The sequence below is a fragment of the Muscardinus avellanarius genome (assembly GCF_963383645.1).
Source record: "Muscardinus avellanarius genome assembly, chromosome: 10".
NCBI lineage: Eukaryota > Metazoa > Chordata > Mammalia > Rodentia > Gliridae > Muscardinus > Muscardinus avellanarius.
Window position 1 is genome coordinate 110,044,339 of NC_137796.1, and position 13,630 is coordinate 110,057,968.

General features: G+C 58.1%; 1 protein-coding gene across 5 annotated transcripts; it reads left to right on the top strand.

The window, feature by feature from the left end:
* Window positions 1-425: 425 nt before the first annotated feature.
* On the top strand, window positions 426-13,174 carry TFAP4 (transcription factor AP-4; the record flags this gene model as incomplete). 5 transcript variants are annotated; one of them, XM_080703444.1, is made up of 7 exons in its annotated part: window positions 426-514; window positions 7,404-7,569; window positions 7,681-7,779; window positions 8,157-8,327; window positions 9,572-9,712; window positions 12,073-12,228; window positions 12,871-13,174. In XM_080703444.1, 7 exons carry the CDS (start codon window positions 426-428, stop codon window positions 13,063-13,065), a joined length of 1,017 nt encoding a protein of 338 aa, XP_080559570.1. In that variant the 3' UTR covers window positions 13,066-13,174. The 5 variants fall into 5 exon arrangements, with proteins under 5 accessions (XP_080559570.1, XP_080559571.1, XP_080559572.1 ...); XM_080703445.1 differs by having other exon boundaries at window positions 9,626-9,712; XM_080703446.1 differs by having other exon boundaries at window positions 9,629-9,712.
* Between the last annotated feature and the right edge of the window lie 456 nt (window positions 13,175-13,630).

Consider the following 13,630-nt stretch of genomic DNA (forward strand, 5'->3'; position numbering starts at 1 on the left):
TGCCAACCTGTCAGCTGATGGACCTCATCACCCATAGTGGCGCATGTAGCCGGGCCGCAGCTCGCCCCGTTCCCGCCGAGCCCCCCGCCGGCCCGCCGCCCGCGGCCCCCGCGCCGCCCGCCCGCCCGCAGACCCCGCGCCGGCCGCCCGCGCCCGCGCCCCGCGCGCCCCGGCCTCGCGCCGCCCGGGGGGCGCTGCAAATAGTCCTTTGTTTACATGCAATTCCTTACTCCGCGGAAGGAGGCCGGGGAGTGCTGAGTTTTCACCAGCTGTTTCCCGCCTTGAAGCAGACATCTGATCAGCTGCAAACACACACAGACACACGCCGCGGGCAGCCCCGCCCGCCGCCGCCGCGCACGCCGGCCTGCGCCCGGACTCCGGCTCCTGGGCGGCGACGCGACGGCTCGCCCCGGGAGGCCCGCGCTATGGAGTATTTCGTGGTGCCCGCGCAGAAGGTGCCCTCCTTGCAGCATTTCAGGAAAACAGAGAAGGAAGTGATAGGCGGACTCTGTAGGTGTGTACTCTGCTGCCCGCCCGGCCATCGCAGCCCGGCGCGCGCGCTCGCTCGGCGGCGGGGGGGTGCAGCCCCGGGGCCCCCTCCCCGGGACGCGGGGCCCCCGGGCGGCCCCGGCCACTCCGGCCCGCGGCGGGCGGGCGAGCCGCGAGCTTTGCAAATTGCAAACAGACCCACGTGGTCCTGCGGCAGCCCCGGCCATGCTGGGAGCTGGCGGCTCCGCTCCCGCGCGTCCTCCTCCCCCCGCGGGCCGCTCCCCCTCCCCCGGCGCTCGCGCGGCGCCCCTCGGCGGGCCGGGGTCCCGGCGGGCGGGCGGGCCGGGGGGGGGCCCGGGGCCGGGGGCGCCGCCGGCTGGCCGCCCGCGCCCGCGCTGTTTACTAGCGAGGCCTGGACGTGACTGTGCAGCCCTCTTGGAGTAGGCGGGCCTCCGCGCGCGGCCTCGCGGGGGCTGTAGTCCCCGCGCCCCGCGGTGGGCATTGTGGGACTTGTAGGCGCCGGGGGGCCGCGCTCGCCCCGCACAAAGCGCGGCCCGGCGGGCGCGGAGGCGCTGCGGGGAGCGGGCCGGCGCCGCCCCTCGCCCCGCTGCGCGTGGGTCTCCTCGCACACTTTCCCTCCCCAGTCCTGAGCCGAGAGCGGCGGGTCCGAAGGCCGAGCGGGACCCTTGGAGGGTCCGCCGCCCTGCCCCGGAGCCGCCTCGCCGGCGTGGCCCCGGGCTGCCGCGTTCGGCCCGGGTGATGGGTTTGCGGGCCACCGGCAGCGAGTCACCCCGGGCATTTTAAGACGGGCATGCCCGCGACCCCGACTGCCAGGCCTGGGCGTCTGCCTGTGGACCCCGGCCCGGCGCGGGTGCGCGCGGCATGGGGAGTTCGTCCCGCGCGCCCAAGTTGGGGACCCGCGCTTCCCGCCGCGCCGCTCTACGAGTGAAATGGCTCCCTAGGGCTGGCGCCACGTGCTCCGCCGCCCCTGGCAGGCTGGGCGGGGATTGAGGGAGGAGGAGCCCACGCGGTTGGTGTGGCCCAGGCTGGTGGACACCCGGGGCTGGGAGGAAGGTGGTTGCCCAGGTACCTACCCGCCCCAGGCCCCCACCTTTGCCCTCAAGTTCAAAGTCAATACCTAGGGGTGGGTCTGGCAGCTGGCAGGGCCCACCCGGAGGGCAGCGGTCAGGAGTAAAACAAAAGCTCCTTATATGTTCTGGAGACTCACCTTGCCGGGCCCGTGAGTTAGGTAGTCTTCTGATTCCCGTGTAAAGCTGAGGACGCACGGGCCGGGGAAGGGACCAGCTAGGGCTGGGACCCTGGTCGCAGAGCCTGCACTCCCGCGGCCCCGGGGGTGGGGTTGAACGCCATGCTTCCCAGAGGACCCTGTGTAGGCTTGGGCGACCGGGCCCTCTGGCTGCCATGCCTGGGCCTTGGCGAGACCTCTCAGTCCCTGAATCAGGCTCCCCTTTGGGGGAGGCCGGCAGACCCTCCGGGGCACTGGGCCCTGGCAGGCCAAGGGCCTGAAGTGCCCCGCTTCAAGGCAGTCAGAAGCTGTGCCCTGGGCATGGTCTCAGCTCCCCGGGCTGGCTCATTTTCAGCTGGGACCACAAGGCGAGGTGGCCCTGTCCAGGATGGAGTAGGTTGGGTGGACCTGGTGGTGGGCCGGCTCGCGTCCCACTTCTCCGTTGTCTCAGACTGGCTGACTTTGCTGGCACCTTGCTGCCTCTGTCTATGAGGCCAGCCAGCGGGGTCCAGGGCACAGCCCTGCCTGAGGTTTTGGCCTGTTGTCTAACCATTCTCCGCCTTGGTCTCCCATCTAAGTGCTAACCAGGCCCACCCAGCGCAGCTTTTGAGATCAGAAGAGATCCGGTACATTCAGGTGGCATGGCCGTAGACAGTCTTGGTGAAACGGAGCTCCTCTGAGGACGTGGCATGGGAATTGCCTGGAAGCCGTTACAGTGATGTTCAGACTTTGAGAAATGGATAAAGCTCCATTGAAGCTGGGCATGGCGGTGCATGTTTGTAATCCTGGCATTTGGGAGGCTGAGACAGGAGGATGGGGGTTAGTGGAAAGCCTCAGCTGCTACTTAGCGAGGCCCTTTGCAACTCAGTGAGACCCTGTTTCAAAATAAAGAATAAAAAAATAGAGCTGGGGGTGTAGCTCAAAGGTAGAATGCCCCTGGGTTCCATCCCCAGTACCACCAAAAAAAAAAAAAAAAAAAAACAAAGCTCCCTTTAAGCTCGCCTGCTGATGCATGCATGTAATCCTAGCAACTAGGGAGGCTGAGGCAGGAGTTCAAGGCTAGCTAGCCTCTGCAGTTCAGCCAGGCCCTGTTTCAAAAAAAAAAGGAAAATGAGAGTCAGACATGGTGGCACACCTTTATTCTTAGTACACGGTAGGCTGAGACAGGAGGCGTACGTGTTCAAGACCGGACTCAGCACCATGGTGCGGCTCTCAGCAACCCAGTGAAACCTTGTTTCAGAACAAAAAAATTAAAAGGGTTGGGGGTATAGCTCAGTGCTAGCGTGCCGCTGGATTTAATCACCAGTGTTACCAAAACAAAACCTGAAAACTGTAAGGAGTTAGAGAAAATAAAGGGTTTTGGTGTGTTTATTGGGTCCCTGGTCCTGTATTTATGAAGCGCTGGAAGCCAGGACCCAGGGTACAGCAGAGGGGGACCAGACCTTCCTCAGCAGCTCTTTGGCGTCCTGTCGGCCGCTGAGACGCCCATAGCTTGTCCTAGACAACTGGGATGCAGAGCCCAGGGAAACAGGGCGTCCCGTTATCCTATTGGGTCTGTTCATTCTACCAGTACTGGGGATGGAACCCAGGGGTGCTTACCACTGAGCCATATCCCAAACCTGTTTTCTTTTTCTTTTCTCTTGAGCCAGGGTCTTGCCAATTTTCCCAGGCTGGCTACAGACGTGATCTTCCTGCCTCAGTCTCCCGAGTAGCTAGATTACCACTGCACCACCACATTTGTCGCTCACCATTTTTTATTTTTATTTTTTTGGCGTCACTGGGGATTGAACCCAGATGCATTCTACCTACGAGCTATATCTCCAGCCCTATTTTTTATTCTTTATTTTGAAACAAGGTCTCACTAAATTGCAAGGACCTCACTAAGTAGCTGAGGCTGGCCGCAAACCTGCGATCCTCCTGTCTCAGCCTCCCAAGGACTGAGATTACAAGCGTCCACCATCCATATTTTTCAGGTGGGGGAAACTGAGGCTGTGAGGAACCCAGTGGCCAGGCTTGGCGTTCCACGGCTACCAAGTGGTGGAGCTGAAGTGAGCACTTGAACGCAGTGCAGGGTTCCCTCTAGTGGGCTGGGGGCGCTGTTGGACAGTGACCTGCAGGAGAGCAGCAGGATATTTTCTGATTAGAACAGTCTGGGCTTGGCCAGGCGTGGTGGCACACACTTGTAATCCCAGTAATTGGGAGGCTGAAACGGGGGGAGGATCACAGGTTCGAAGCCAGCCTCAGCTACTTAGGCTCTCAGCACCTTAGTGAGACCCTGTTTCTTTCTTTTTTTCTTTTTTTTTTTTTTTTTTTGCGGGTCTGGGGATGGAACCCAGGGGCATTTGACCTCTGAGTTACACCCCAGCCCTATTTTTTATTCTTTATTTTGAAACCGGGTCTCACTGAGTTGCAAAGGGCCTCACTAAGTAGCTGAGGCTGTCCGCGAACCACGATCCTCCTGTCTCAGCCTCCCGAGTGCTGGGATTACAAGCGTGCGCCACCACGCCCGGCTCTTTTTTTCTTTTTTTGAGAGTCTGGAACTCAGGGGCTCTGAGCTATACCCCCTGCCCTATTTTTTATTCTTTGTTTTGAAACAGGGTCTCACTAAGTTGCAAAGGGCCTCACTAAGTAGTTGAGGCTGTCTGTGAACCGTGATCCTCCGGTCTCAGCCTCCCGAATGCTGGGATTACAAGCGTGCGCCACCACGCCTGGCTAGAGACCCTGTTTCCAAATAAAAATATAAAATAGGTTTGGGAGTGTGACCTGGAGGTAGAAGGCCCCTTTGTTCCATCCCCAGTACCACACACACACACACACACACACACACACACACCCCAGCCTGGGCATGCTGTGTTCTGGGACTGTGTTCGGGGACTGAGTGGAAGGTGGGGCTGGCCGCTGGAGGTTGGATAGAGGGCTGGGTAGAGGCGGCGGGCCCTGCTGTGGAGAGGAAAGGATGGGCACCCCGGTGGGGGAGGTTGTCCCGAGTGTGACCCGCCCCACCTGTGACTGTGTGGCCAGGTGACTGGGATGTGTGGGTTCAGCAGTGTGAAGGAGTTCTCCGTGGAGTGGGGCAGGCGATGGGGAAGGCGTGGACCGGGGCTGGGCAGCAGGAACGAGTCCTGGCCAGGGATCTAGATTTGAAGAATGCCCTCCAGCCCCTGAGAATCTTCTTGGGGTGATGGCATTCTTCCCAGGAGATTTTTGGAGATACCGTGGTGGGGGTGGCAGCCCTGCCTTGTTGCTGAGGTTAAGCACCCACGGCCAGCCCAGCTGCCTGGCTCTCAGTGCTGGGATTACAAGTGTGCGCCACTACACCTGGCAAGTTCTGGGTTTTTTGTATAAGAACTATAAGGATCTTCCAGGCATTTGCAGAAAAATCTACGTTATCTGGTACAGTGTCACCTGGAAATCACAATGAACTATCCTTCATCAGCAGGAGTTGGTTGGTCAGCAGACAGAAGCCCGGGCCGCTCAGCACTGAACCTGTGACATCCCTGGTTAGACCCCGGGGTGGCGTGCAGTCTGTCAGAGACCTCTGTCAGCTGCCTCTGTTGCTGTGGGTAGTTTCGATGAGTTGTGATTGAGGGTCTTGGTGGCAAACTCGAGAAAAACAGTAGCTTGGAGGAAAGTCTCTAAGTCTAGACTAAGCACGAGGTTCCCAAGTATCTGGTTCTTTTTCTTTTCTCTTTGTTTCATTCTTTTTTTTATTATTCATTTTGAAACAGGGTCTCACTGAATTGCAGATGGCCTCACCAAGTAATAGCTGAGGACGGCCGCGAGCCCGGATCCTCCTGTCTCAGCCCCCCAAATGCTGGGGTTACAAGCGTGCACCACCGTGCTCGGCTCACAGGGCCCTGTCTTTTGCTCCTTCCCAACTCCCTGTTGCTCCTGCCGCAGGGGCAATTGGGAGAAGGCAGGCCCGGCCTCGAGTGGGAAGCTGGCCATCCAGCCGTCTAACCCTAGAACCCTGTCTCTCGCCACCCTGAGGAGAGGGGAGCCTCACGGACCATGACCGCTTCCGGCTCACGGTCCCAGGTCCTGTGAGGGGCACACTCCCTGGGAGGCCCTGACAGAGGCGGGCCTTGGCCTCTGGATGGAGGGGTGCGCTTTCAGGCCTGGGCAGGGGAGGCAGGGAGGAGGCCGCTTTGCCTCCAGACCACAGTGGCGGCTGCTGGGGAGCTCAGCCCCAGCTGGCCCCCCTCTTCCAGGAGGGGAGCCGGGGCCTCTGAAGGGGCAGGGGCGCATCCCGGGTCCCACGGGAGCCGGGTGGGGCAGCAGGCCTTGGCTGTTTCCAGCTGTTGCCGATGTGTTCCCCTCCTGGGCCGCTGTGGCGGTCCTCTCCTCGGGGGATGGGGGCAGAGGCCAAGGGAGTTAGACCAGGTGCTTCCTTGACCCTGGGCTCCCCATCAATGGGCTGGGCACTGCCTGGAGCCCTCTCCCATTCCCCAGGCCACAGGGCATGAGGGGCCTTGGCTCAGGCCTGGAACAGGTCACCCCAGGAGGGCCCCTCAGGAAGAGGCTGGGGCTGTGGCTTTGGGTGGGGCCTGCGGCCTCTGCTGGGAGCCCGGCATCTGGAAGCCATCAGACCAGGAAGGGGGGGGAGTAGCGGAGGAGGCTGGGAAGGGGGGCCTGCCTCCTCCAGGCCACACACAGGCCCACCCTCGGGAGCGGGGCGGCAGGCCACAGGCGTCCCTGCCATCTTGCTTCCCGCCAATTGCCCCCCGCGGCCTCGCTCCGCTGCTGGGCTGCCTTCTCTCTCACCCCACTGGTCACTGTTCCCACAACACGCGGTAACGTCGCCCATAGTATGCCAGGAGCCCCGCTCTCCTGGCGCGGACTGGGTCGGCCTCCTGGAGGAGAACTGTCCTAGGCTGCTGGCCTGGTATTCCCTCTGGAATACGTGGTACCAGCCCCGTGGCTGGGCTGGGGGCCTAGGAATTGTGGCTGTGGTGGTGGGAAGGGAGGAGGGAGGTCTCCTCAGGCCTGGCAAGGAGCTAGAAGCGCCCCGGGACTGACCTACCGGGGTCTGCCTGCATCCGGATCATAGGGACTAGCCTCGCGGGCATGTGGCCGTCAGCCATACCTAGCCAGATGCGGGGCCTGCACCCCGTCTGCATTGCAGACACTCCTCAGTCTTTTCTTCTTCCTCCTCCTCTTCTTCCCCTTTGTCCTCTTCCTCTTCTGTGCTGGGGGTTGAGGCCAGGACCTCCTGTGTACTAGGCAGGTGCTCTACTCCTGTGACGTATCTCCATCTCCTTCTGAATTTTATTTTGAAACCAAGTTGCCCAGGGTAGCCTTGAACCTGTAGTCCTCCTGCCTCTGGAGTAGCTGGATTTCAGGTGTGCTCCACCTCCCTGACTTTCCTGGTGTTTGATATCCGGACCACTGGGGAGCTCCGTCCCAGAGAAAAGACCCCTGTCCAGGAAGGAAGCCAGGGAGGGAGGGGCTGGGTTCTGAGCAGGCTGCCCGTGGCCACAGCCGGCTGGTTCAGTCTGCCTGGGAGCCCAGGGAGTGCCCTCCGTCAGCCTTGGGGGATCTGTTGGGGTGCCGGGATCAGAGCCACACGGCACCGTCTGCCGTGGGGGGATGCAGGTTACACCCAGGGCCCCCGCTGGGGGTGGATTCCGAGGGCACTGGCTAAGCCTGCCCCCGGTCTCCCTGACAGCCTTGCCAACATTCCACTCACCCCTGAGACCCAGCGGGACCAGGAGCGGCGGATTCGGCGGGAGATTGCCAACAGCAACGAACGGAGACGCATGCAGAGCATCAACGCGGGCTTCCAGTCCCTCAAGACCCTCATCCCCCACACAGATGGAGAAAAGCTCAGCAAGGTGGGCCAGGCCCGGGGGGCTTCCCGGAGCAGGTGGGGCTCGGCAGGCAGAAGGAGGGGAGCGTCTTTGGTAAGTGGCGGCAGCCTGACCTTCCGTCCCTCCTGCCCTCAGGCAGCCATTCTCCAGCAGACTGCGGAGTACATCTTCTCCCTGGAGCAGGAGAAGACCAGGCTCCTGCAGCAGAACACACAGCTCAAGCGTTTTATCCAGGTATCGCCTTGGCCCCGCCCTCTCCCTGGCTCCCGCTCTCTGGCATGGGCGCACTTGGGATGCTGGTGTCTCTGCGGGTCCTGTTTGCCCCCTGACTGGCCTACTTCATGCACTTCTCTTTCTGCCTGGGCCTCAGTTTCCCCATCTGTCACATGCCATAGAGCAGGCTGTGGAAGTAGCCAGACCAGTGTTCTGGAAAGCAGGTCCCTTCTGCTTCCCTTTCTGGCATTGGCAGGTTGGCTGGACTGCAGAATGGCTCCCTAGAGCGGGTCCAGCTGTGTTGGGCAGCTTTGGGGGTCGGTGATGCACACCCCTGCCCCTGTGGTGGAGGTGGTATGGGGTTATCAGCACACTCACTGGCCCCCTGGGGTCCCCAGGAACTGAGCGGCTCTTCCCCCAAGCGGCGGCGGGCAGAGGACAAGGACGAAGGCATCGGCTCCCCGGACATCTGGGAGGACGAGAAGGCGGAGGACCTGCGGCGGGAGATGATTGAGCTGCGCCAGCAGCTGGACAAGGAGCGCTCGGTGCGCATGATGCTGGAGGAGCAGGTGAGACGGCGCCCCCTGCTGGCCGGGCACGGCACTGCGACGCGGAGCGTGGATTACTGGTCTCGTGTACCAGTGGGTAGTTTGTGTGGGGGTGACAGAGGTCAGTCAAAGGCTCTTTTTATTTTATTTTTTATTTTTTTGTGGTACCGGGGATGAAACCCAGGGGCATTCTACCTCCGAGCTACACCCCCAGCTCTATTTTATTTTATTTTAATTTTAATTTTTTTTTGTTGGGACCCAGAGGCTTTCTACCTCCAGACTATACTCCCAGACCTAGAAACAGGGTCTCACTAAGTTACTGAGCGCCTCACTAAGTAGCTGAGGCTGGCTTCGAACCTGTGTGATCCTCCTGTCTCAGCCTCCCAAGTGTGGGGATTACAAGCGTGCACCACCACGCCTGGCTCTTATTTTATTTTTTTAAATTTATTTATTTTTGCAGTACTGGGGATGGAACCCAGGGCCATTCTACACCCCAGCCCTCTTTTTTATTCTCTATTTTATTTTTGTGGTACTGGGGGTGGAACCTAGGGGCTTTTCTACCTCTGGGCTATACTCCAAGACCTATTTTATACTTTATTTGGAAATAGGGTCTCACTAAGTTCTGAGAGCCTCACTAAGTAGCTGAGGCTGGCTTCGAACCTTTGCGATCTTCCTGTCTCAGGCTCCGAAGTGCGGGGATTACAAGCATGCACCACCATTTTTATTCTTTATTTTGAAACAAGGTCTTACTGAGTTGCAGAGGACCTCACTAAGTAGCTGAGGCTGTCTGCAAACCGCAGTCCTCCTGTCTCGGCCTCCCACATGCTGGGATTACAAGTGTGCGCCACCACGCCCGGCTTATCAAAGGCTCTTGCAGGTGTAGGTGTAAAATTGCAACCAAGGCTCGGGGTGTAGCTCAGTAGCACATGTGCTTAGCAGGTGAGGACCTGAGTCCACGCCCCAGCACAAAAATAAACAAAACCAGTAAAAAGGGACCTGAGGTAAAGGCCGTTGAGACGCTGTGGCATCAGGAGGGGGTGAGCTGCTTCCCCAGGAGCCCCCCATGGCTTCTACATGGCAAGCGGTTAACAAGGCAAAGAGGGGAAGGGTGCTCCAGGTGGAGGCAGGAGGGAGGCCTGTGGGCTCGGCCCCCTGGGCGCTCAGTGTGGCCTCTTAGGTCCGGGGCGCTTGGTTGGCTTTGGGCTGGCTGAGCAGGTACGGGGGGGGGGGGGGCAATCCGCTGAGTGCCTGCCGTCTCGCCGCAGGTGCGCTCTCTCGAGGCCCACATGTACCCGGAAAAGCTCAAGGTGATCGCGCAGCAGGTGCAGCTGCAGCAGCAGCAGGAGCAGGTGCGGCTGCTGCACCAGGAGAAGCTAGAGCGGGAACAGCAGCACCTGCGGACCCAGGTGAGCCGAGGTGCTGGGAGGGTCCCTGGGGCTGCACAGCGGTGCTGTGACTGTGGGGGGACTGGGGCCTACGTCGGAACAGCCCAGGCGTTTCCTGGGCTCTTCCTGGCATCTTGTTATCCTGTAGATGTCAATTAGTGTGTTGAATCCTCGAAGCAGCCCTTTGAAGCCAGGGCTGATATTATTTACTTATTTTTTTGTGGTACACCCCTTTGAGCTACACGCCAGCCCTATTTTTATTATTTATTTATTATTTATTTTTCAGTGCAAGGTGTGGAACCCAGGGACATTCAACCTCTGAACTACACCCCAGCCCTATTTTTTATTCTTTATTTTGAAACAGAGTTGCAGAGGGCCTCACTAAGTAGCTGAGGCTGGCCACAAACCATGATCCTCTGGTCTCAGCCTCCCGAATGCTGGGATTACAAGCCTGTGCCACCACGCCCGGCTTATTACTTACTTACTTATTGATGAGGAAATCAAGATATAGAAAGGTCAAATAACATGCCCAGGATACCAGTGATGGGATTTGGATCCAGAATTGACACCTTTTTTTCTTTCTTTTTTCTTTTTTTTTTTTTGTGGTGCTGGGCCTTGCACGTGCCAGGCAAACTCTGCCGCTGCCCTGCACCCTAGGCCCAGATCCACACCCTTGGGCAGCACCGTACGAGTGAAGGGCTTGGCACGGAAGTAAGGAGGCCACGGGGTCGGCTGGGCCAGCAGCCCCCCCTACGCTGCTGTCTCTTTTCTTTCTGTTTTGTTCAGTGCTGGGGATTGAACCCGAGGCTACGCACATGCTAGGCAAGTGCTCTGTCAGTGAGCTAAGGCCCAGCCCTGGCCTCCTGTGTTGCCTGAGATAAATCCACTTTTAAAGAGAAAGGTTGTTTGGGCTCAGATTTTTGGAGATTCCAGCTGGGCACAGTGGCTGGCAGCAGCTACTTGGGAGGCTGAGGCAAGAGGACTGCAAGTTTGAGGCCAGCCTGGGCATCTTAGCAAGACCCTGTTTCAACATAAAAAATAAAAAGGGCCCGGTGTGGTGATGTCCGCTTGTAATCCCAGCGCTTGGGAGGCTGAGACAGGAGGATTGCGTAGGTTCGAAGCCAGCCTCAGCTACTTAGTGAGGCTCTCAGCAACTTAGTGAGACCCTGTTTCCAAATAAAGTATAAAATAGGTCGGGGGTAGCCCGGAGGTAGAAAAAGGCCCTGGGTTTCCACCCTTAGTACCACAAAAATATATAAATAAGTAAATAAAATTAAAATAAAATAAAAGGGACAGGGGTATAGTTCATTGGTAGAGCACAAAAAAAAAAAAAAAAAGAAAAGAGAATTTTGGAGGTTCTGGTCTACAGACGGTGGCTCTATTGCTGCGGGTTGTGGCAGGGAAGTGTGTCATGGCTGAAACATGTGACCACAGAGCCGCTCACTCATGACGGAGAAGCCCAAGAAGGGCAAGGGTTCCGCTAGCTCTCTTTTATTTTTTATTTGGGAACAGGGTCTCACTAAGTTGCGGAGGACCTCACTGAGTAGCTGAGGCTGGCTTCGAATCTGTGGTCCTCCTGTCTCAGCCTCCCAAGTACTAGGATTACAAGCGTGTGTCACTGCAGCCGGCTCTCCTGCTGGGATTATAACTCTCATGACTCAATTACATCAGCTCCAAACATTAATAAATTAAAAAAATATATTTTTTGGTCATAGTGGGGATTGAACCCAGGCTATTCTATCTCCTAGCTACACCCTCGGCCCTATTTTTAATTCTTTATTTGGAAACAGAGTCTTACTATGTTGCAGAAGGCCTCAGTAAGTAGTTGAGGCTGGCTTTGAACTTGTAATCCTCCTGTCTCAGCCTCCCAAGTACAATAAAGGAGCTTCTTCAGGGGACATTTTATTTTTAATTATTATTATTATTTTTTTATGTGGTACTGGGGGTGAAATCCAGGGGCATTCTATCTCCGAGCTACATCCCCAGCCCTATTTTTTTTTTTTTTTTTTTTGGTGGTACTGGGGTTACTGGAAGCCCTTTACCTCTGGGCTACACTCCCAGACCTATTTTATATTTTTGAAACAGGGTCTCTTACACCAGCACGGCTGGCTTCAAACCCGAGCAATCCTCCTGTCTCTGCCTCCCAAGCATGGGGATTACAAGCGTGCGCCACCACGCCCGGCCCCAGCCCTATTTTTTATTCTTTATTTTGAAATAGGGTCTCACTGAGTTGCAGAGGGCCTCACTAAGTAGCTCAGGCTGTCCGTGAACCGCGATCCTCCTGTCTCAGCCTCCCACATGCTGGGATTCCAAGCGTGCGCCCCCAAACCCAGCTATCTAGGAGACGTTTTTCATTGGACTCTAATACCTCTGTCCGGCAGCTCCTGCCCCCGCCAGCCCCCACCCACCATCCCACGGTGATCGTGCCAGCACCGGCCCCCCCCAACTCCCACCACATCAACGTTGTCACCATGGGCCCCCCCTCGGTCATCAACTCTGTCTCCACGTCCCGGCAAAATCTGGACACCATCGTGCAGGTACCTGGGCTCAGAGGAGGTACAGCTTTTGGAGGGGCGCTCTGGGCATCGGCTCAGGAGAAAGAAGGCCAGGGACAGAGGAGGAGACAGAAGGGCCAGGAGTTGGGCAGGGTGGCCTGGAAGATGAACGGTGTTTTCCTCTGGGTGGGGTCTGTTGGGGGGCTTCTTTGGGCCCAGAGCCCCTTGGTTATAGAGTTCCGGCATCCGTTTTTGGCTTGATCCAGAACTTTCTTTCACTTCCATTTCCCAGAACCTGGGATGGGGGTAGAGGTGGCAGTAGCTGGATGGGTGACATTAAAATAAAATAAAAAAAAAAGAGCTAAACCAACAGCAAAAAAGGCCTAGCCTTCCAGAACTGTAGTTGCATACAAATCCAGCCGACTGGATAATGCAATTAATATCAAAGGCTTCTAATAAGCCAATAAGGCAGACTGTAAAATATGTGAATACATGAGGGTACTTGACATTTCTGGCAGTACTGGACGTGCTCTTCCCAGCGGGCTCCTCAGCCTCACAGAGGGGCTTTCGAAAGCCTCTTGGCCCCCGCTGGGCTCTTGGGGTGTGTGTTTCTGGGGAGACAGTGGCCGGCCAAGGCCCCCGCCCAGCCAGCCTCCTTAGCGGGCTGTCCCCGTTCCTGTGCAGGCGATCCAGCACATCGAGGGTGCTCAGGACAAGCAGGAGCTGGAGGAGGAGCAGCGGCGGGCCGTCATCGTGAAGCCCCTGCGCAGCTGCCCCGAGGGCCCCACCTCAGACACTGCCTCCGACTCCGAGGCCTCGGACAGCGACGCCATGGACCAGAGCCGAGAGGAGCCGCTGGGGGACGGGGAGCTTCCCTGACCACCCCCAGCCCTCCACTCCCTTGTGGGGCTGGAGGGGGCCGGGGAGAAACGTGGGTGAATGAGTGAGAAATTTTTACAAAATTACAATGTCATTTGGGTCGCTTTTATGACCTCTTTTTCAATACTGTAAATCGACCTTTGAACGAAGCCACCCAAGCCCAGGTCCCGGGGCTGGGGTGGCGCAGAGCTGTGGGAGCCCCGGGACCCCAGGGCTGGGCCTCGCCCGGGGGCTGGGGGAGGCTGACACTGAGGTGCCTGGCCTCTCTCCGCCAAAAAGCTTTTTTTTCTTTTTTTCTTTTCATTTAAACATGTTTTTTAAGAACAGGGAAAATCAAACAAAATCCCAAGGTGTTCCCTCCCTCCCTCCCTCGAGCCAGCCCTGCACCTGTGCGTGGGAACCGCTCCCTCTGGTTTGGTTTTCTCTTTTCTCCTTTAAGCACTTAGGCGGGTGGGGTCAGGCTGGGCCGGGGCTCTCTGGGCGGGGCTCTGCTGCTTCTCGGTCGGGGTCTGCTGCTGTCCTCCCTCCCTCCTCCCCAGTTCAGCACCAGCACTCCTGTTCTCCA